This window comes from Moschus berezovskii, chromosome 8 (genome assembly GCF_049115385.1).
Source record: "Moschus berezovskii isolate FMDL1 chromosome 8, NW_MosBer_1.0, whole genome shotgun sequence".
Classification (NCBI taxonomy): Eukaryota; Metazoa; Chordata; class Mammalia; order Artiodactyla; family Moschidae; genus Moschus; species Moschus berezovskii.
In genome coordinates this window covers 104,406,396-104,429,190 of record NC_142467.1, presented here as the reverse complement: position 1 = coordinate 104,429,190, position 22,795 = coordinate 104,406,396, and the positions used below count along the sequence as shown (strand labels likewise).

General features: G+C 48.7%; 1 protein-coding gene across 2 annotated transcripts in view; it reads right to left on the bottom strand.

Moving 5' to 3' along the window:
- The window catches only part of CYP4F22 (cytochrome P450 family 4 subfamily F member 22), a 33,966-nt gene extending 11,784 nt beyond the window's left edge, over positions 1-22,182 (bottom strand). For both annotated transcript variants that reach the window (XM_055430916.2, XM_088839132.1), the window contains exons 1-5: positions 22,104-22,182; positions 9,854-10,076; positions 6,564-6,708; positions 469-522; positions 239-366 (exon numbers count right to left, since the gene is read on the bottom strand). In XM_055430916.2, the coding sequence (XP_055286891.1) occupies positions 239-366; positions 469-522; positions 6,564-6,708; positions 9,854-10,075 (549 nt within the window). In that variant the 5' untranslated portion in view covers position 10,076; positions 22,104-22,182. The remainder of the gene's footprint in view (positions 1-238; positions 367-468; positions 523-6,563; positions 6,709-9,853; positions 10,077-22,103) is intronic.
- Positions 22,183-22,795: the final 613 nt, after the last annotated feature.

Sequence of the window (22,795 nt, the reverse complement as noted above, 5' to 3'; positions counted from 1 at the left end):
CCACAATGAGGAGCCCACACACAGCAACTAGAGAATAGCCCCTGCTCCTCTCCACAACCAGAGAAAAGCCCACGCAGCAATGAAGACCCAGCACAGCCAAAAATAAGTAAATAGTCTGTTTGTTAAAAAAAAAAAAAAGGAAATAAGGCTTCCTGAAGTCACATGACTTGCCCACGAGCTGGAGTCTGGACCAGCCCCACTTCCAGATATACTCTTCCCGAGAAACCCTGGGACTCACATGCATGGTATCAGTGCACTGGTTGAAGATCTTCATGTAGGGCTTCAGGATGTCGAAGTGGAAGGCAGGCGTCAGCAGGCGGCGGTGCCGGCTCCACTTGTCGCCTCTGCTGAGCAGCAGCCCGTCTCCTGTGCCCAGGAGGTCAAGGTTAAGGACCTCTCCAGGAAACCTCACGCCCTGCCCCCTCTTCCCTGAAGCCCTGGCTCCAACCTACCCAGTCCCGAGCTCACCCAGCCAAGGTTTCAGGAAGCCATAGAAAAGGTCATCCTTGGGGGCAACAGCAGCTGTGGGGAGAGAAGAGGTGACGATACCTCAAAACAAGGCTCTGACCCTTGACCTCTGCTTATGACCTCCTCGGGCCTCCACTCTGGGCTCTCACCTACCACCTCACCCCTCCAGTCCAATCCTCCACACCTGCCCCAGGGAGATTCTTATAACACCCTGATCTGAACATGAGCCTCCCCTGCTCAAACACCTCCCATTTCAAGCTCAGGCTAGCACCGAAAGCCCAGCCCCATCTGGCTGCCATATTCCTCTCCCTTTCATCCTTCAGCAAATGCCAAATAACCCCACATGCTGACCCTCATTTCCAAACTTTTGCCCAGACTGTGCACTCTCTCCAGAATGGCTTTCTTCACCTGATTCTTCCCCTAATTCACCCCTTCTTTTCTGCCAACTCAGGCCATCTGAATTATACCTCCTGTGCTCCCAGCCTCCAGCCTCTCCCTTTCCAGTCTGCCCTGCACCCTAGATCCAGGGGGATCTTATCTGACTCTAGATCTGACCATGTCTCTTCCTGCCCACACACCTGTCAGTCCAAAATACAGCTGCTCAGCCCATTTCCAATGCTCTGAATGACCTATCCCAGTCCACACCACTCTCAGAATACCTCTGCCCTAAACCTCAACCATGGAGAAGGCAATGGCACCCCACTCCGGTACTCTTGCCTGGAAAATCCCATGGGTGGAAGAGCCTGGTAGGCTTCAGTCCATGGGGTCGCAAAGAGTCGGACACGACTGAGCGACTTCACTTTCACTTTTCCCTTTCATGCATTGGAGAAGGAAACAGCAACCCACTCCAGTATTCTTGCCTGGAGAATCCCAGGGATGGGGGAGCCTGGTGGGCTGCCGTCCATGGGGTCGCACAGAGTCGGACACGACTGAAGTGACTTAGCAGCAGCAAACCTCAACCATCCCTCACCCCACACACCCTCAACTTGCTAATGTCACAGAACTTTCCTCAGCTTCTTGAAAAGCAGTGTTCTCTCTCGGTTCTGAGTCTTTCCACCAGGCAGCCTCTCTGTCTCAAAAACTCTTTCCTCATTTTTCCAGTCTCCACTTGGATGCCATTCCCTCTCCCATCAGTCACTCTGGATTGTATTTATCAGTTACAAGCTCCTTGAGGGGAGGGACCTTGTTGATCACTAATATATTGGTGTTGAATAAATTTTTATTGTATGAATGAATTAGCCAATCAAAGGATGAATGAATGAAAACTACCAATGGTTGGATGGATGAATGGATGGATCATTGGATGGGTGGGTGGATGGATGGGCAGATGGATCATTAGATGGATGGGTGGATGGAGTGAGTGAATTCCCTTTCTATGTGCTAAATAGAATTGGGACAGAATGGGCAGGGTGCAGGAAGGAAGTGCCTGAAACTCAAGTGATGTCACTTTTACCTGAGATATTACTCAGCCACCTACACACACACTCCCTCGGAATTGGCCAATTGTATGCACAACCACCTGTCCACTCATTCAACACACCTCTTCCACCACCCTTCTGTGCCCAACCCATGATGAGTGATTCTGAGGACCCAGAGATGGCTCAGCTCCACGCCCTGCCTGGTGGAGCTCTGGGTGTGGTAGAAAAGGGAAGCAGAGGCACGCCATGTAATTAGCAAGCAGGTAGAATGTATGCCAAGAGCAGAGGGAGGCACAAAGAAAGAGCTGCTAGAAGTCAAGGCAGGCTTCTGGGAAGAGGCAGCTTCAGAGCGGGTGGTGGAAGTCCAGTCTCTCCTCTCTGGGCTCTGGACTCCAGGCTAGGCCCTCTAGGACTCTTTCTGACACATGAAGCTGTATAATGGCTGTCCTGCTCGAACACCTCCCATGGCCTCCTAACGCCCCCAGGAGAAAACGCAAGCTCCTTCACTGTGTACACTGCTGCTCTGAATCCAGCTCCTGTATCATTTCCTACTTCTCCCTACACATCATCTTCACTCCAGACACCCCAAGTCACCTGAGCTTCCCTGACACTTTCATACATCTGCACGTTTGCACCTGGGACCCTCTACCTGGGACCTCTCATCAGGCAAGCTCCTACGCATCCTTCAAAGCCCACTTTCACTGATGCCTCCTCCAGGAAACCTTCTCCAGACCTTCTTCCCCCTGAACCCTTGCTCTCTGCCATCCTCAGATCCTTCCTCAAATCCAGCCCTGACCACTTGATGCCAGAGGAGCTGTGTCCAGTCTGCCTCTCCCATCACTTTTCCCTCCAGTAACAAGGAGATAGTAACGTCTACCCTGGAGGAGGTCATATAAGAAAAGCTCCCACAAGATGCCCAGTAGGAAGCTGCATATTACTGTGGCTGAGACTTCAGCCTCTGGGATGGCCAGGTTCAAATCCCAGGCCTACCACTGACTGACTGTGTAAACTTGGGCAAGAAAATAGAGCAGTCCTGCCTGCCTCATGGCAACCCTATAAAATTTCAATGAATTAGTGCTCCTGGCACTCAGCAAGTGCTCATTAAGTATTTCTACATATAAATAAATTAACCAACTGTCGGCTACTTTTCATGGAGAAGGAAATGGCAACCCACTCCTGTATTCTTGACTGGGAAATCCCATGGACAGAGGAACCAGGTGGGCTACAGTCTATGGGGTCTTAAAGAGTCAGACATGACTGAAGCAACTTAGCAGGCATGGCTATTTTTACTGTGTGTGTGTGTGCTCAGTTGTTCAGTTATGTCTGACTCTGTGCAACTCCATGGACACAGCCCACCAGGCCCCTCTGTCCATGAGATTTCAAAGGCAAGAATACTGGAGTGGGTCGCCATTTCCTCCCTCAGGGTATCTTCCTGATCCAAAGTTTGAACCCATGTCTCCTGTGTCTCCTACATTGGCAGCTGAATTCTTTACCACTGAGCCACCTGGGATACTACTCTGATTATAATGATTGCTCGGTGGTATCAAGAATTTGTGAGATGAAAAATCTCAGTCCCCAGCTCACAGGAGGACCCTAATAGGGAAAAATGAATGCGTAGAAACCATGGAAAACAGTTTGGTGGCTCCCTGAAAAGTTAAACATAGAATTACCATAAGCACACATGTGTGCTTAGTTGTGTCTGATTCTTTGTGACCTCATGGTCTGTAACCCCCCAGGCTACTCTGTCCATGGGATTTCCAGGCAAGAATACTGGAGTGGGTTGCCACTTCCTTCTCCAGGGGATCTTCCTGACCCAGAGATTAAACTTGTGTCGCCTGTGTCTCCTGCATTGGCTGGTGGATTCTCCACTGAGCCACCTGGAAAGCCCCATATGACCCCACAATTCTACAACTAGGTATCTGCCCAAGAGAAATGAAAACATAGGTCCAAAACTTGTACACACATGTTCACAGCACCCTTATTCATAACAGTCAAAAGGCAGAAACAACCCAAATGTTTATCAGCAAATGAATGGATAAACAAATGTGGTATATCCATATATCCATAAGTGAAATATTATTCAGCCTTAAAAAAGGAATGAAGTCCTGGTCATTGCTACAGTGTGGCTGAGCCTCAAAAACATTCGGCATAAAAGAAGTCAGTTGCAAAAGACCACATGTTGTATAACTCCTTTTTTATGATATGTTCAGAAAAGAAAGTCCATGGGGACAGAAAGTATGTACCAGTGGTCAAAAAGAGAAAGGAATGAGAGATGACAACATCACGGCTATGGGGTGTTTTATGGGGTGATGAAAAGGTTTTGAAATGAGGGAGGGCGGATGGTTGCACAACTATGAACACACTAAATACCTTCCACTTTAAAATAAGTAATTATACAGTATGTGATTTCAGCTCAATTTTTAAAATGAGTATATAAAAACAAAGCTACAATTATGTGGCTATATATCCTGCTTTGTCATTCTAGAAAGCATTTTTACCTACCTTCTCTCTCTGTCACAAAGAGACACTTTATCTCTTGGAAGATAAAGAAACAGAGGTTCAAGAAGGAGCCATGCCTTTCCCAGAGTCCATCAGCTGTGTGGGTTTAAGCCCAGAAGAGCAAGCCCCTCTCCACCACCCCCGCCCCCGCCAGATGTGGCCCCTAGACACTGGAATCTAAGACTTGGGGCCAGACCTGTCTAATATGAGATAGGCAGGCACAGAGGGGCCCGGACACCCTGGAGCCAGGAGACCTGACTCCAGGCTGCTTCTCCTGACTCACAGCCCCACCCTCCTTGAGCCGCAGTCTCCCATCTGGCTCCTCCTGTCTGGATCTGGCTCCTCCTGTCTGGGAGGCAAAGGATTTCCTGCCAGTCCTGAGAGGGGAGAAGGGAGAGAAAGGGAAGAGACCTGAGCATCAACTAAAGTGCTCAGCTTAATTTTTCCTTTGTTTATTTTTGGCTGCTCTCCACTGCGTGTGGAAACTTGGTTCCTTGACTAGGGATTGAAGCCACGCCCCCTGCATCAGAGGGTGGAGTCCTAACCACCGGACCTCTGGGAAAGTCCCATAAAGTGCTAAGCTTATGATGGGGGCTCTACTTCCTGGTCTGCTTGCAGGGGGAGGGTCTCACAGTCATGCAGGACAACCTTCAGAAAACAGATGCTCTAAGGTGATAGGGAGGGGGAGTGGGAAAGAAAGGGGGAAAAAAAGATTTAAAAGGCAGATTCATGTTGATTTATGGCAGAAACCAACACAATATTATAAAGCAATTATCCTCCAATTAAAATAAAAAATTTTTAAGGCAGAAGAGAAGAAAGCCTTATTTAGCACCTACCCAACACTATCTTACTGAGTCTTCACAGCTGCCCCATTTAATAGATCAGAAGCGGAAGCCCTGAGAAGCTGAATAAATTGCTGGGTCACATAGCACGAACGTGCTCCAGCCTGGATTCAAACGCAACCCACCCAAGTCCCGGTCCAGGCCTCTTTTCCACAACTTGGTGTCCATCCCTTGCAAGTGTCACCACCCTCCAGGGTCTGGGTTTCCCTCTTTGTTCTATGGGGATGGTTATTCCCCTACAAGAGGCTTCTCAGGTGGCGCAATGGTAAATAATCCACCTGCCAATGCAGGAGATATGGGTTCAACCCCCTGGAAGAGGAAATGACAACACACTCCAGTATTCTTGCCCGGGAAACCCCAAGGACAGAGGAGCCTGGCGGGCTACAGTCCATGACGTTGCAAAGAGTCAGACGCAACTGAGCAACTGAGCCATTCCCTTACACATGCAACAGCGGGGGACACTGGCAGAAGGGCAGGGCTGAGAAGAGAAGAATGACAGCCCCTTTCACCTTCATGGCTCCAGGGGGCCACCTTGAAGGTGGTCTCCAGAAGTGTGTTTGCAGAGGCCAAAGCTGAAGCCAGAGGTCCTGAAATTCCTGGAGCTCTTGATTTCCCATCCCTCCTCTCTCAGACATCCCCTGATGCCTCTGGAGATGCCCAGGTAAATGCGAGGCCACCCTGGGGGCTAGAGACTCATTTATGAGGAAGATACAATGCTGGACACAGATAATTCAGCCCTAAATGGTTAGGGGTAAGAATGGAAGAGTTCAGAGGAAAGAGCTATGGTCTGTGTGGGGAATCAAGGGAGGTTTCCAGGAGGAGAGGGTCATTCGAGCTGCATGATGAAGGCTGAGCAAGACCTCCCCAGGAACACTTGGGAATCCTACACCCTGGGATAGATGTGGAATGCAGGAGGGAGGGGCAATCTTTCTGCTTTTCCCTCTCCACCAGCCAGCCTAGGTTAACAGAACAGGCTGCAGATTTGGATAGCCACAGTGGGAGTGTCAGAACCCAAGTGACGGGAGTGCCATGGCTTAAAATTAAGCAATAGCCATTTAACAAAAGCTTAGGCAAACAACTGCCTATCTGAGCATGTTTGCTCTGACTGTGAGAAGTGAACATCCTGTCAAAGTTCCTGGGACTTTTATATACTGTCCCCTCTTTCCCCTTGCTGTTCTCATTATCTGTGTTGCTGAGTCGGCTCTAGTAAACCCCTATTCATACTTCAAAGCCCTACTCAAATGGCCTTTCCTCTGGATAGCCCACCTGCCTTGAAACCCAGATAGGCAGTGGGAGTTGAGGGCTTACTCATCCGTCGGAGGCCCGGCCCACCTACCTGAGGCGCCCACCAGGGGCTTGATGTAGTCAGGATGCACCAAAACCACTAGTGGCAGGACGGGCCCTAGCCACACGAGCACCACGTGGTGCATGTCGTCCAACACCTTCTTCTCATCTTGGAGGCCTCTCTCATTCGGGAGATACTGCAGGTGGCAGTAGAGAAAGGTAGTGAGATGGCACCCAGCCCTGCTTTCCCCTGGCCCTTCCCTCCTACCACTTCCTCTGCCCTCAAAAGAAGCCAGGAAGGGCTGTGTGATTGTAGGCAGTCAGCTGCACCTCGATGAGCCTCCATTCCCTCAGCTGAAAACTGGGGAGGGGGGGGCGGGGGGATCAACTCCCCTTCTGAGGATAATTGAGACGATGTATGAAACAGCAACATGAAAGAGTCCTAGCACAGGGCTGGACACACGGCTGGTGCTCAAGAAATAAAACCAGTAACAGCAAACACAATAATGATAATGATTAGCATTTATCGAGTATTTCTGTTTGTAATAAAATATTACTGGTAGTGTTCTAACACATACACATGCTTGGAGTGTTGGGCACTGCCATGGGCATTTTTCATATATTCATATTTTCAACCCACACAAAAACCCTATGACGTAGTTGCTACTATTTTCCCCATTTTACTTTACTCAGTAGGGTCAAATGACTTGTGTTAAGTTACAGGTGAGTAAGGGACTGTCTTCATTTGGGATCCCGTAGAAGCAGAACCAAAGACAAGGGTTCTAGGGCAAGCAGTTTACTTGGGAGGGTAATCCCCCAAAACACAGGTGAGGAAAGGGGCAGTGAGATAGACAGAAAAGGCAGCCAGTAAAGAGTTGTCAAGGGAATTATCCCCATGGGCAACTGGGGCTCATTCCCACTGGGGACCTCTGTGGGGGATATCCACCTCAGGGTCAACCCATTTGAGGGTGAGGGGGCAGGGATGTTTTCATACCAGCTCCTTTAGTCCCATAGTCACCGACTGAGGGCTATCCGGGGGCATTAATTCACAAGCTAACAATCCACCCAGGCAGAGTGGGTTACAGCTGCTAGAGAAAGCCCTAGAACACAGGCAAGACAGCCTCTTGCAGCCAGAAATGGGTGGAGAGGAACAGACAGTGGTGTCACCTGCCACAGTGGTGAAGGCAGGATTTGAACCCAGGCCCCGCAAGCTCCAAAACACCTGCTGTTAACCAACATGCTCTATGAAGCAGAGCTCTTCAGGCTCAGCATCAGGTGGATCTGAGCTCAAACCCATCCTCAGCAGCTGTGTGACCTTGGGCAAGTCACTTGACCTCTTTGAGCCCCAAAGATCAAATCCAAAATGTAGGGCAGGTCCATCCCTATTTCATAAGCTATGAGAACTGGGAGAGCCCAAGTACAAAAGGCCTAACCCAGTGCCTGGTGAATGGCAGGGTCCGGCAATTGTAGGATGAACGAATGAATGACTCTTCTCTGGTTTCTGCCTCTGCTTCCGGATCAAGTTCGGCCCTGAGCCTGTCCACACCCAAGGGAGACTACGGCACCATCCAGATCTCTCGGGCCCAGGATGGGCCCATGGGGTCAAGGTTGAACTTCGGAGCTGGCCCTGGCCTACTACCCACGGCAGCAGGGCCTGGCCACCACTTTCAGGACCACCATCATGCCAGAGGGCTTCCTGGGGTAAGGCTGGATACGGGGCATGGCAAATGAGTAGAAGTTCATCTGACAGGAAAAGATATTCTGGGCAGAGGGCAGTTTGGCAAAGGTCACAGAGGTGGAAAATCCGAGCTTGCTCATGGAGCAGGACATCACTCTATAAGACTAGAGGGAGACAGTGGAACAGGGGAGGAGGGTGAGGGTTAGAGTCTAAAGGGACTTGAACTCCAGCTGAGGAGTTAGGAGTTTCTCAGGACAGCAGTGGGGAGTCTTGGAGGGTATGTGAGCAGGGAAGGAACATGGTGGGATTCAAGAATCTTTCTGGAGTCTGGACCATGGAACAGCAGAGGAGGAGAAGGGAGGCCTGAGCAGGGCTTGGAGAATGGAAGAGAGGGAGATGATTCAGGCACAAAGAGGCAAAGCTTGGTGAGTGCTTGCTCCAGGAAGGTAATTCCCAAAACTAAATAAAATGAATGTATTTTGCACTATTGAATGGACATGTGTCTCCTCTTTCCTTCTCCTGAGACACTCACTCCAAGCAGTATCTAAAAGACATCGAGAAGCACTTGCTCCTTTCAGTCTGTGCAGGACCCAGGAGTGAAGCGCAGACACCCACCTCTGTGTAGCGGACCCAGCACCAAGCATGCCACAGACAGGGACGATCCTATTTCCACAATGCAGATGAAGTACAGGGAGGTGAAGAAGCTTCTCAAGGTCACACAGGCAGCTCACGGTCGAGACAGGCAAGTCCATGCTGATGACCACCGCCCCAAACTGCCTCCCCAAAGTCCTCCAGGCTCAGCATAAGGCTTTAACTGGGAAGGTCTCCACAACTGTCCCTCAGCTTCATTTAGGGCTAGAAGGGGAACCAGGTGAGTCCAGCAGGGAAATAGGGGCTGGACTATGGGGCCCCTGCAGTCTCAGCACCCTCAGGAGTCTGAATTTCTCTCTTACAACCTCTGAAGCCCATTTAGAAAAGTCCAGCCTTTCTCATCCAGAAGCCAGATGGGCAAAGGCAGAGAGCTAAGAGCAGGAGTGCTGGGACCAGACAGCATGGGTTTGAACCCAGACTCTGCCACTTACGAGTTGTGTGTGGCCTAGGGCCAGCTACTTAACCTTTCTGTGTCACAGTATTCTCCAGAAGGAAAAAAAAAAGAAGAAGGAGATAATTGCTGGACCTACCTTCTAGGATTGTCAAGAGGACTAAATGAGTTAGTACTTACAAAGTGCCTGAACTAATACTCGGAATATATATATAAGAAAAGAAAGAAAAGGGCTAAAATCCTCACCTGGGACCCCAGCATTAAACAGAATGAGAGAGTTTGTGAAACCACACTGGGGGACAGGTGAAGCAATGAAATCTACAAGGATACCTCCCACTCTCCCGCCCTGCGATTTCATAAGCACAGGTGTGTGTTGCTATAGCAATAGCCCGGAATTATAGAGAGAACTTTAGAGTCAGCTCTGCCTCCTCAAAGCTATGTGACCTTGGGTAAACTGCTTGCCCTCTCTGAACCTCGGTCTCACTCAGATCCTGTAAAATGGGTCTGTTCATGACTCCAGCCAGATTCTTGAGGGGATAACGGAAGCCAGCAGGGCCATCATCCTTACTGAATACCTGTACCTGCCCTCGCCCGCCCGGCCCACCTGCCCAGCCACACCCACCATGCCAAGGTGGCCCAGCAGCCAGTTGCGCCGGGGTGGCTGGGGGAAGCAGCGTAGTCGGCGGCAGGTGATATAGAAACCCCAGCAGAGCCTCAGGAACTGCACCAGCAGACGGAAGAGGAAGAAGAGCAGGGTGAGAAGGAGCCCGGACACAGCATACAAACGGAACGCCGTCTTCTCCAACCCCAGGAGGTGCAGCAGTTGCTCTGTGATGGGCAGCATCCTGGGGGGGACACATGGGATGGGGGTCAGTGAAGGTGGGAACCACCCTCTGGCCATGGGTGTGCCATACACACGATGACCTGTGGAGCCGAGCATGATATGCCTGGCACATTAATACATGTAAGCTCCAGGCCCCAAAGACGCTTCCTCCCCCAAGGAGGAGGAGCTCCACCCAGCTGGCCCCTCCATATGCCCTCAGCCTTGACTTTGCAGAGCATCCTTCCTGACTTCTCTAGCAATGCACAGCTGGCCAGAGTGTTAGAAAATTAAAACAAACTCCCTCCCGAAAGGAGCTCTCAACCAGTGACTGATAAGCATTGCTGATGAGTCTCAACCAATGACTGATGAGCTTTGCTGATGAGTCTTAACCAATGACTGATGAGCTCCAGCTCTTTCTTTCTGGTGCAATGACGGATACGTGGTTCTCGATGTGTTACTAAGGTTCTCCAGCGGGACTCCAGCTGCCCACAAGAGAAACTTTCTTTAGAAACTGTCTCCTTTCCCCTGTCTTACTTCTCTCTTCATCTTTTAATTGAGGTGAAATCCACATGATATAAAATGAACCGTTTTATACTGAGCAAGCCACAGGCATTCACAGCACTATGCAACCACCACTTCTAACCTAGTTCCGAAACACTTCCATTACCCCAAAAGGAGACCCGGTCCCCATCAGCAGTCCACTCTCCCCTCCGCCCACCCATGGCAATCATTCATCTTTTTCTCTTATTTTTGTCTCTACGGATTTGTCTGTTCTGGACATTTCATATAAGTGGAATCAAACAATGGAACCTTTTACATCTTTTGTAGCTTCCTTCACTCAGCACAATGTTTTCAAAGTTCATCACCTTGTAACATGTATCAGGGATTCATCTCTTGTACTGCTAGTAATAGTTCTTTGTAAGAATGTAGAACATTTTGTTTATCCATTCATCTGTTGGACATTTAGGATGGTTTTTGTTTTGTTTAATTTTGGCCACACATGTAGCATCTTAGTTCGCCACCAGGGATTGAACACTTGCCCCCTACATTGGAAGCAGAGTCTTAACCACTGGACCACCAGGGAAGTCCCTGTTTCCACCTTTTTGGCTACCGTGATGTGTGCTGCTATGACCATGCATGTATATGTATTTGTTTGAGTCCCTGTTTGCAATTCTTTGGGGTTCACTTCCTTCCTGCTTACTGGTCTTTTCTGTGATCACTTCTCAAATAAACTGCTTGCACTCAAATCCTTGCCCTGAAGAAACCAAAGCAGAGTGGGCGGGTAGCAGTAATATTAGTAACACGGTGAGCAGGTATGGAGCACTCACTATGTGCCATCTGGGTGGTGCCTCATTTCTTGGAACCTTAACGCAATCCTTGGAGGCAGGTCCTGTCATTCTTTCCATTGTCAAGACAATTCAAGCTCAGTGCCTCTAATTCAAGGGAGACAGGGAGCAAGCAGAGGTCCCCTGAATCCCCCACCAAGGCCAACTTCAATCACGTTTGAGGGCCCATGGATCTCAGACAACATCAAGGAGATTGCTGAAAATGCTCAAGTCCTGCTCTCATCAATCTCTTCCACTCCGTCCCATGAGCCAAGGGTTCCCTCTGTGCCCCTACCTCCTTGGACAACACAGCTAAAGGAACCCTGCAATGCAAGTTCTCACCTGTGTCCTCAACCTCCCCCACCTCTGTCAGGGGTGCCCCCCACTAGAGGCTCTGACTGACTGGCTCTTCCACCAGCCAGAGTCCAACTTCCAAGTGTTTGCAAGGATGTGAAGAAATTGGAAACCTATGCATTGCCGGAGGGAATGGAAAATGGAGAACATTATGGTTGTTCCTCAAAAAAAATTAAACACAGAATTACCATATGTTCTAGCAATCCCACTTCTGGGTAGATCCTCAAAAGAAGTGGAAACAGAGACTCAGATAGATATATGTACATGCATGTTCATGAAGAAACTATTCACAATAGGCAAAAATTGGAAGCAACCCAAGCATCTGTCGATGAAAGAATGGATAAATAAAATATGGTCCATTCACACGTACATTCTGCTGTATTTAAAATGGACAACCAACAGGGACCTACTGGGTAGTACATGGAACTCTGCTCATGTTATGTGGCACCCAGGATGGGAGGGGAGTTGGGAGAGAAGGGATACATCGTATGTATGACTGAATCCCTTCCCTGTTCACCTGAAACTGTCACAACATTGTTAATTGGCGACACCCAAACACAAAATAAACTGTTTTTTTTAATGTGGTCCATTCATGCAGCAGAATATTGCATGTGTGTGTGCTGTCTCTTTAGTCATGTCCCACTGTGACTCCATGGTACTGTAGCCCGCCAGGTTCCTCTGTCCATGGAATTCTCCAGGCAAGAATACTGGAGTCAGTTGCCATGCCCTGCTCCAGAGGATCTTCCCAACCCAGGGATCAAACCTTCATCACTTATGTCTCCTGCATTGGCAGGCAGGTTATTTACCTCCAGCACCACCTGGAAACTGCACAGTAGAATATTATGCAGCCTTTCAAAGGAAGGAAGTTGTCACACGTGCTATAACATCGATGAACCTTGATGACATTATGCTAAAGGAAACAAGCCAGTCACAGAAGGGCAAATAATGTATGATATCCTCAAATGAGGTCCCTGGAGGGGTCAAATTCATACACACAGAAAGTAGGATGACAGTTGCCAGAGCCTGGGGGAGGGAACAGGAAGTTAGTGTTTAACAGATCCAGGGTTTTATCTAGGAAAGATGTAAAAGTTCAGGAGATGGTTGGTGGTGATGATTGCACCACGATGTGAGTGTACTTAATATCACTGAACTATACACTTAAAATTATTAAGATGGTAAATGTTTTGTGTATTTTACCACAATTAAAATTCCTTTCAAAAATACAGACAAGGATTTCCCTGGCAGTTCAGGCGTTAAGACTTTGTCTTCCAACACAGGGGATGTGGGTTTAATCCCTGGTCAGGGGCCTAAGATCTCACATGCCTTGTAGTCAAAAAGCCAAAACATGAAACAGAAGCAGTGTTGTAACAGGGGCTTCCCTGATGGTTCAGTAGGTAAAGAATCCACCTGTGATGCAGGGGACACAGGAGATGCAGGTTTGATCCCTGTGTTGGGAAGATCCCCTGGAGGAAGGCATGGCAACCCACTCCAATATTTTTGCCTGAAAAATCCCATGGACAGAGGAGCCTGGTAGTCTACAGTCCAAAGGGTCGCAATGAGTCAGACACAATTAAGCATGCACGCACAAATGTAGTTTTGTAACAAATTCAACAAAGACTTTAAAAATGGTCAGCATCAAAAAAATTTTTGTTATAAAAACAGACAGACTGATGTAGGCAATATGTCCTCTGGAAGGCTGAAGAGGTGGAGAAGAAGGGAAAGAGAGAGGGGTGGGGAGTAAGCAACCCTTCCTAATGAAACACAGACAGCTCTGAGTCACAAGTCCCAGGCACAAGCTCTAAATTAGGGCCACTAATGTGGGCCACCTCTCCCATGAACAACTGGAGGTGACATGCTCCGTAGGAAGTAGCCATGGGTATTTATTTCTTTACTGTTTTCACTGGGTAATGATTTTTCCCAGTGATACCAGGAAGCGGTTGAGTACATGCATGCTAAGTTGCTTCAGTCATGTCCAGCAGTGGTTCCAGGAAGCCCTTTCAGGGGAGGAATATCTGAGAGGCCTTCACAAAGGCCAGATTGAAAAGAGGAACCTGGGGGACAAAGGGCGCTTTCTTACTAAACATGTGCATGCACACACACACACACAAACACACACACACACTGTAAGCAGCTGGGTTCTAATCCTGGCTCTTCCACTGCCTGGCTTTAACTGTCACCCCAAATTCCCCCATCTGGAAATGGGGGTGGCTGTAAGAGATGATCTCTGAGTCATTCAGGTTTGACCACTCCTGTGTGTAGTCTGGAGTGGAACACTGGGGTCAAGGTCACCATCCTGGCAGGTCCAAGACTCCTCAGGGTAGGGTGTGGATTCAATATATTCAGCTATGAACATCAGCTGAAGCTCCAGTACTATACTCCAATACTTTGGCAACCTAGTGTGAAGAGCCAACTCATTGGGAAAAAAACTCTGACGCTGAGAAAGATTGAGGTCAAGAGGAGAAGGGAGCGACAGAGGAGATGGTTGGATGGCATCACTGACTCAATGGACATGAGTTTGAGCAAATTCCAGGAGATAGTGAAAGACAGGGAAGCCTGGCATGCTATAGTCTATGAGGTCGCAGAGTCAGATACGACGTCATGATTGAACAAGAACAATGATGGACACCAAAAAGAGAAGAGGGATTGGATAAACTGAAAGACTGGAATTGACATATACACACTACTAAATATAAAATAGGTAACTTAGAAGGACCTACTGCATATCATAGGGAACTCCACTCAATGCTCTCTAATGGCCTATATGGGAAAAGAATTTAAAAAGAGTGGATCTACACATATGTATCAATATAGCTGCTTCACTTTGCTGCACAGCAGAAGCTAACACAACATTGTAAAGTAACGTGGTGGTGGTTTAGTCACTAAGCCGTGTCCAATTCTCTGCAACACCATGGACTGTAGGCCACCAGACTCCACCGTCCATAGGATTTTCCAGGCAAGAATACTGGGGTGGGTTGCCAGGTCCTTCTCCAGCGGAATCTTCCCCACCCGGGGGTCAAACCCTCATCTCTTGCGTCTTCTGCTTGGCATGCAGATTCTTTACTGCTGTGCCACCTGGGAAGCCTTAAAGTAACTATAGTTCAATAAAATGTTTTAAAAATATTAATATATACATATATATATTCAGCCAACAGGCCACCTGGGTCACATCTAACACCTGGTTGCAGCCTGCTTCCATCCCAGCCACCACACACACAACCTTTCTAAAGGCTTGTCATGCCCTTGGTCTAACTCCCTCCATGGCTCCCCACTCCCCAACCCTGGCGTTCAAAGCCCATTGGAAGGGGAACCCTGCCCATCTTCCGCCTCAGCCGCAAAGACCCCCCTTTTAGTCTGTTCTGGGCCTGGCCCCTGTTTTCCTCACTCGGTGTGTGAATGCTGGTGTTCCTTAGAGCCTGGGCCTGGGTGGTCCTCCCCTCACTTTCTGTGCATGCCTCCTGAGACTCTCAACCCCTCCCCTGGCTGCCAAGACCCATCTCTGAGGTCCCTCCCGTGTCTCAGTGCCCACCCCCAATAGGTCCAGCCAACTCCTGGATATTCCCCCAAAGGTACCCCCCCAGACCCTCAGATTCACCTCACCTCCTACCTCCCTCCTTCTTCCTCCATCCAATCTGTCATCAACTCCATCCTAAACATCCTTCACTTCCATTCATTTTTCTCCATCCCTATCTTTCCAACCTATGTCACCACTGTGGTAGCCTCCTCCCATTGGTCCCCTGAGCTGCATCCTTGGCTGCCAGCAGTCTATTCTCCACACAGCAGCCAGAGGTCTCTTTCTAAAACCAAATCAGACATGACTTTCCCCTTCCTCCTATGCGCCCCCTATTTTACCCTGAAAACAATTCAGGCTCCTTTCCATGGGGCCCGTTGCCCTGTATAGCCTGCCCCTACTGCCCCCTCCAACTGTGTCTCCCACCACCTGCCCCGCGACTCGCTCAACTCTAGCCACTGCGGCCACAGGCCAAGTCCATGCCTACCTCTGAGCCTTTGCACATGCTGTTCCCTCCACCTGGCATGTCTTTCCCCCAGCTCTGCCCATGCTGGCTTCCCCTCATCCTCGAGGCCCCTAACAGTTCATTTTATAGCAATCATCCACCTCCCATTCTTTGTTCTTGACAGAATTGTTGAGTACCCGCTGTTTGCAGTGGCTTTCACAGTCAGGCATGTCTTTCATCTTTCTAGTAACCCTCAGAGGAAATTGAGGGGTTCTTTAGTGGAGTTGCAGCAAAAGCCCCCTCCTCCACCCAGGAAAATCCCAGCTGATATCCCAACCAATGAAATGTCTTCCTGAATTGAAATGGGAAGAAATTGGAACAAGATAAAGAATGATCCCTGGAAAAGGGGAACCTGCTCCAGGGGGGTTGCTGAATGGGGAGGACCAGAGAAACGCTGTGTCCACCTCATCATCCCCCAGGCCAGGTACAGTCTGCAGTCTTTCCCAGGGTGGATATCAGCTCTACTCCTAGCAGAAAATAACACACAGGCTGTAGGTCCCCGATTGGTTCTCACCCTGGGAGCCTCAACCTTCTCATCCACATAATGGGAATAAAAGGAAGAGGTCCATCTGATGCTACTGGGAACAGCTCAATAAATGGGTGCATTGAGGAAGTCCTCTACTTTTTTCAGCTGGGTTCCTCAAACAAGAGCACTTCTGTCCAATGCCCTCCCCCAAAAGAAGGTGCTACAAAAAGTTTTGAGGTGCTGCAGCTGCTGCAGGAAACAGTTTGGTGGTCTCACAAAAAGTTAAATATCGAATCACCTGATGACCCTGCAATTCCACTCCTAGTGAAGTGAAAGTCACTCAGTTGTGTCTGACTCTTTGTGACCCCATGGACTATAGAATCCATGGAATTCTCCAGGCCAAAATACTGGAGTGGGTAGCCTATCCCTTCTCCAGTGGAGCTTCCCAACCCAGGAATTGAACCAGGGTCTCCAGCATTGCAGGCAGATTCTTTACCAACCAAGCTATTAGGGAAGCTTGAGGTGTGTAGCCAAAAGAATTGAAAACAGTGACTTAGATACTTGTGTACAAATATTCATAGCAGTACTGTTCACAATCACCAAAAGATGGGAGCAACTCAAATGTCCATCAATTGATGGCAGATAAATATCATATATGTATCTATACAATGGAATATTAGTCAGCCACAAAAAGGAATGGAGCACTGACACATGCTACAACATGGATGAACGTCAGAAATATCACGCTGAGTGAAAGAAGCAAGACACAAAAGCCCATGTACTGTATAATCCAATTTATATGAGATATCCAGAGTAGGTAAATCCATAGAGACAAAAAGCAGATTCATGGTTGCCAGGGCCTGGAGGTGGGGAAGGGAAAGTGACTGCTAATGGGTATGAGGTCTCCTTTCAGGCTGATGAAAATGTTTTGGAAATAGATACATGCAATGATTTCACAACATTGTGAATGTATTGATACTAAATGCCACTGAATTGTTCCCTTTAAAATAGTTATTTTAGGGACTTCCCTGGTGGTCCAGTGGCTAAGACTCCCAGCTCAGCTGGGAGTGCTGAGGTTCGATCCCCAGTTGGGGAACTAGATTTCATATGCTGAAGCTAAAAGATCCTGCATGTTGCAATGAAGATCGAAGATCCTACATCCAGCAACTAAGACCCAGCACAGCCAAATAAATAAATAAATAAATATTTTTAGTTACTTTATATTAGATTAATTTTACCTAGAATTTTTAAGTGCAATAAAAAGTTTGAGGACCCATGAGAACTTTATCATGGTGGCTGCCTCTGGAAGGAAACTGGAAGAACTGGGAGCAGGACTGGAAGAGAGACTTACCTTTCCCTCTCCAGATTTGGGGGACTTTCTGATTTTCTATACCCTGAGCACATATTGAAGTAGCAGTAGTAGAAGTAAACATCTACGTCTGCTTTATTAAGAGGCTTTATGCCAAAGGCTTTGACTATGTGGATCACAATAAACTGTGGAAAATTCTGAAAGAGATGGGAATACCAGACCACCCGACTTGCCTCCTGAGAAATCTGTATGCTGGCCAGGAAGCAACAGTTAGAACTGGACATGGAACAACAAACTGGTTCCAAATAGGGAAAGGAGTATGTCAAGGCTGTATATTGTCACCCCGATTATTTAACTTATATGCAGAGTACATCATGAGGAATGCTGGGCTGATGAAGTACAAGCTGGAATCAAGATTGCCAGGAGAAATATCAATAACCTCAGATATGCAGATGACACCACCCTTATGGCAGAAAGTGAAGAAGAACTAAAAAACCTCTTGATGAAAGTGAAAGAGGAGAGTGAAAAAATTGGCTTAAAACTCAACTTTCAGAAAACTAAGATCATGGCAGCCAGTCCCATCACTTCATGGGAAATAGATGAGGAAACAATGGAAATAGTGGCTGACTTTATCTTTTTGGGCTCCAAAGTCACAGGAGACGGTGATTGCACCCACAAAATTAAAAGACACTTGCTCCTTGGAAGAAAAGTTATGACCAACCTAGACAGCATATTAAAAAGCAGAGACATTACTTTACCAAAAAAGGTCCATCTAGTCAAAGCTGTTGTTTTTCCAGTAGTCATTATGGATGTGAGAGTTGGACTATAAAGAAAGCTGAGAGCTGAAGAATTGACACTTTTGAACTGTGGTGTTGGAGAAGACTCTTGAGAATCCCTTGGACTGAAAGGAGATCCAACCAGTCCATCCTATCCTAAAGGAAATCAGTCGTGAATATTCATTGGAAGGTCTGATGCTGAAGCTGAAACTCCAATATTTTGACCACCTGTTGCGAAGAACTGACTCATTGGAAAAGACCCTGATGCTGGGAAAGATTGAAGGCAGGAGGAGAAGGGCATGACAGAGGATGACATGGTTGGCTGGCATCACCGACTCAGTGGACATAAGTTTGGGTAAACTCCAGAAGTTGGTGATGGACAGGGAGGCCTGGCATGCTGCAGTCCATGGGGTTGCAAAGAGTCAAACATGACTAAGCAACTGAACTGAACTGAACTGACAACATATTGACCACTTAAAAATGTTTTAACTGTGAAAATTACTGAATTGTACAACCCAAAGAATGAACTCTACTTTAAACTGTGGACTTTGGTTAGTAATACTTTGGCCACCTCATGCGAAGAGTTGACTCATGGAAAAGACTCTGATGCTGGGAGGGATTGGGGGCAGGAGGAGAAGGGGACGACAGAGAATGAGATGGCTGGATGGCATCACCGACTCGATGGACATGAGTTTGAGTTAACTCCGGGAGTTGATGATGGACAGGGAGGCCTGACGTACTGTGATTCATGGGGTCGCAAAGAGTCTGACAGGACTGAGCGACTGAACTGAACTGAATGTTCTATATTGGTTCATCAATTGTAACAAATGCAGCATGCTGATGGGAGATGTTAATAACAAGGGAGTTGCAGGGGGCAGGTGTTGGAGCTCTGTACTTTCTGGGTAATTTTTCTTTAAACCTAACACTGCTCTAAAAGGTAAAGTCTAGAATTGGGAGGGGAGCATTGAAATATATTTATTACCAAATGTAAAACAGAGAGCTAACGGGAAGTTACTGTATAACAGGGTGTTCAGCCTGGTGCTCTGTGACAACCTAGACAGTAGGGATGGGGTGCGAGGTGGGAGGGAGGTTCAAGATGGAAGGGACATACATATACCTTTGGCTGATTCAAGATGATGTATTGCAGAAACCAACACAACATTGTAAAGCAATTATCCTCCAATTAAAAAGAAATAAAGTTAAATTTTAAAAAATAAATAATATAATTCTTTATTTTTTAAGAAAAATAATTGATAGCACAGTGAACTATATTCAATATCCTATGATAAACCATAATCAAAAAGAATATAAAAAAGAACAGAGAAGCATATTTGGGGATGCAGGCAGCTATTCCTTTTCTTAATATGGGTGCTGGTGACATGTGTGGGTTCACTGTGAGGAAACATCATTTCTAGAATGTGTACTTTCTGGTATATATACAGTACTTCAACTAAAAAAAAATTAAAAATCAAATGAAGAGGTGTTAGGGGGTTGTATTATCCTTCAAAATGCATTTTGGATTCAAATCACAGCTCTGCCCCTCCCCAAGTAAGCAGTCTAGAGTGGGCCCAGTCCCCATCCTCGGCTTCCCTTTTCCAATCTGTAAAATGGGTTAATAATAACAGGACCCACCCCTTAAGGATGTTTGGAACACTTCAGTGAGATAAGGCTTGGCACATAGCATGCAAAATTTCAGCCATTATTCCTATTTCTATTAGCATTTTATGGAAGTGAGAGAAATTCAAAGCTGACACTCTCAAGACCATGTGGGAAGCTGGCATGCCTGTCCCTCTCTGCACCAGCCCCCAATCTCATTCCAGAAGCCAAGAAAGGCCTTCAGCAGACTTGCCCTGGCAGAGGTGACCCCGCCCACCCTACTTGGGCGGTCATTATCTGAAGATGGAGATGCCAGTGACTGGCTCCAAAGCCAGCCCACACCCATGGAGCGCTGGTTTGTCAGGTTAGCCCAGCCTGCAGACGGGGACTCGTCATACAAGGCGTGCGGACTCCTGAGAAGGAATGCAGTAATGTGGACCCCGACCCACCAGAAACCATGTCTGCCTCTCCTTGAACCACAGGTACCACGCATCCTACCTCTGCCCCCACCCACAAAGTGGCCTGACAAACAAGTACCCAACACTGACTGGCCCCAATACCTCACATCCCAGCCGTGCTCTCCATCCCATCTCGCAGCCTGTAGTCAAGACAGTCTGCCCCTGGGAACCCCCTCTATGCCAAAGGGCTATCCCAGGCACAACTCTTATTTTTTCAAAGTGCCAAGCCCCAGATGGTATGAGCCGGAAGGGGGCCTACTCCCAAATTTCTGGGGTTCTGAGAAAGAGATTCAGGGGGTCAGTTACAAGGGCAGGGCCAAGTTGGCAGTTCCGGGTGTGAAGTTGGGGAGTCTCAGCACAGCTTTGGGCATATTGTAGGTGTTTGCCTGCAGTTTCTTTGGCCCAAAGAAAATCCTGACAGAAAAAGAAGCTTAAAAGACACCAGTAATCTAGATCATTCCAGGGCTGCAACTGTCACTGCCCATCCAGAGTAACCACACTTGGATGTGCACCTTGAAAAGGACTCCATTAAGCTCTGCATGTTATCAGTGTGACCTCAGAGGAGTATCCGTACACCTCTTGGAGCCTCAATTTCCTCATCCGAAAGACAGGAACTGTATTACCCACCTCCTGGGGCTGGGATGACATTTCCGCAATTTTTAATCTGCTCAGCTCAGTGCTTGATCAAGGACAAGAAGTCCTTGATCAAAGGTATCTCTCATGGCTGTTAGTACTGCCATCACATTCATTATTCTTACCCTGCCATTCGAGGATTTAGAGAATCATGCCCACGTCTTACCAGGGAGGAGAAATGGGGTCCCATTCTCTGAATGTCCCCAGAGTCATCCAAGCACCTCTGCAGATACAAACTCAGGTCACGGCGGGACACTAGTCTGGATCTAATGTTACTGCTCCGAAACCCAAGCTGGGCTATACTGAGAGGCCACAGCCATCGGAAAGTACCCAGGATTTGGGGGTCAGCCAGGGCTGGTTTGTTCAAATCCCAGCTCCGCAACTGTTTCCCTCCTACCTCCAGCCTGAGACTTATCAGCTGATGGGCCTCAGTTGCCTTGCGGTGCTCCCAGCTGGCTAGCCACCCAGTGGTCCAAGCGGGCCGGTTCTGACCCCCTGGGACACAACAGAACATTATTTCTTCATCATACAACAGACATCAGCTGGGAACAACAGCAGGACCTCACACAATCCTCACAGGCAACTGTGGGAATACAGGCAGGCATCCTCTTTTCATAGAGGGGCTCTTGGAGGCTCTGTGCCTGTGAGGTGTGTGACCCACAAGCCTAAAGTTCATCAGCGGCATGCAACCTTCCCTTTAAGACAAGGTGAAGTGAAATCCCAGTGACCCCAGTCTTAAGGAGGCGTCACAGGGCTGGGTTTGGATCCGTCTACGATGACCTGATGAGGAGGAGTGCCTTCTTAAGGTCTGGGTCTGCATGGACACCCGGAGAGAAGCATGTATCCAGGACTCCTAGGCTCACAACAGGAGAAACTTCGCACAGATACATAGACGGTCGGAGACACGGTCGGGGATACACACACACACACACCCCAGAGTCCCTCACAGGCAGTCCCCTCTTGGGTCCTGGGGATCCCTGGGGCCCGTGGTGCCCCTCCAGCCGCCGCGCGCAGCCGCTCGCACCCGCGGTACCAGCCCGAGAGCTGGTGCACCTCGAGATACTGCGCTGGGCTGCCGCCCCTCTTAGGTTACACCCGCCCCTCCCGACACGCACTCACCCTGCGGGTCTCGTCCTCCAGCCCTCGATCCGGATCTGCTTGAACCGCAACCTCGGCTCTGACCGCGCAGTCAGGCAACCCAGCCCTTTAACCCGCCCCGCCGGCCGGCCGCGACTGGAGGCCCGCCCCTGGCACGCCCCCGATCTCAACAGCCTCTGGGCGGGGACCGAGGCGCAGCCCCCAGAGACGGGACAAAATGAGACGTGGAGACATGGAGGCGTGGACAGGAGCAGAAAGGGAAAGACACCAGAGGCCCCAGTGAGAGAGTGAAAGGTGGAAAGACGGAGAGCAAGATGCTGAGCTAGAGAAAGAGACAGGTGAAGAGACAGACTTAAGATACCCAGAGGACCCCAATCATCAGGCTTCCTGCCACCCTGACTGCCTTTGGCGCCTTTATCCCCCTCTGGACCACTCTCTAGGACCCACCTCCCACACCAGCGCCCCTCATGGCCCCCAATCCAGGGCCTGCTCCCAAGCTGGAATGGGGGTCCCTAAGCCAGCACCCGCAGGCCCCCAGGAGCCTCCTCTGGGATCCCCAGAAATCCTCAAACTCCAACAGCCCTTGGGTGCCAGCTCTCCTGCTCTCTCCTGATCTGGGGTCCAACCCACCTGCCTGGAGCTCTGCAACCAGGAAGATTTCCCAGATTCAACAAGTACCACAGACTCTTTTTCTCCTCCTCCCACTCCACCCA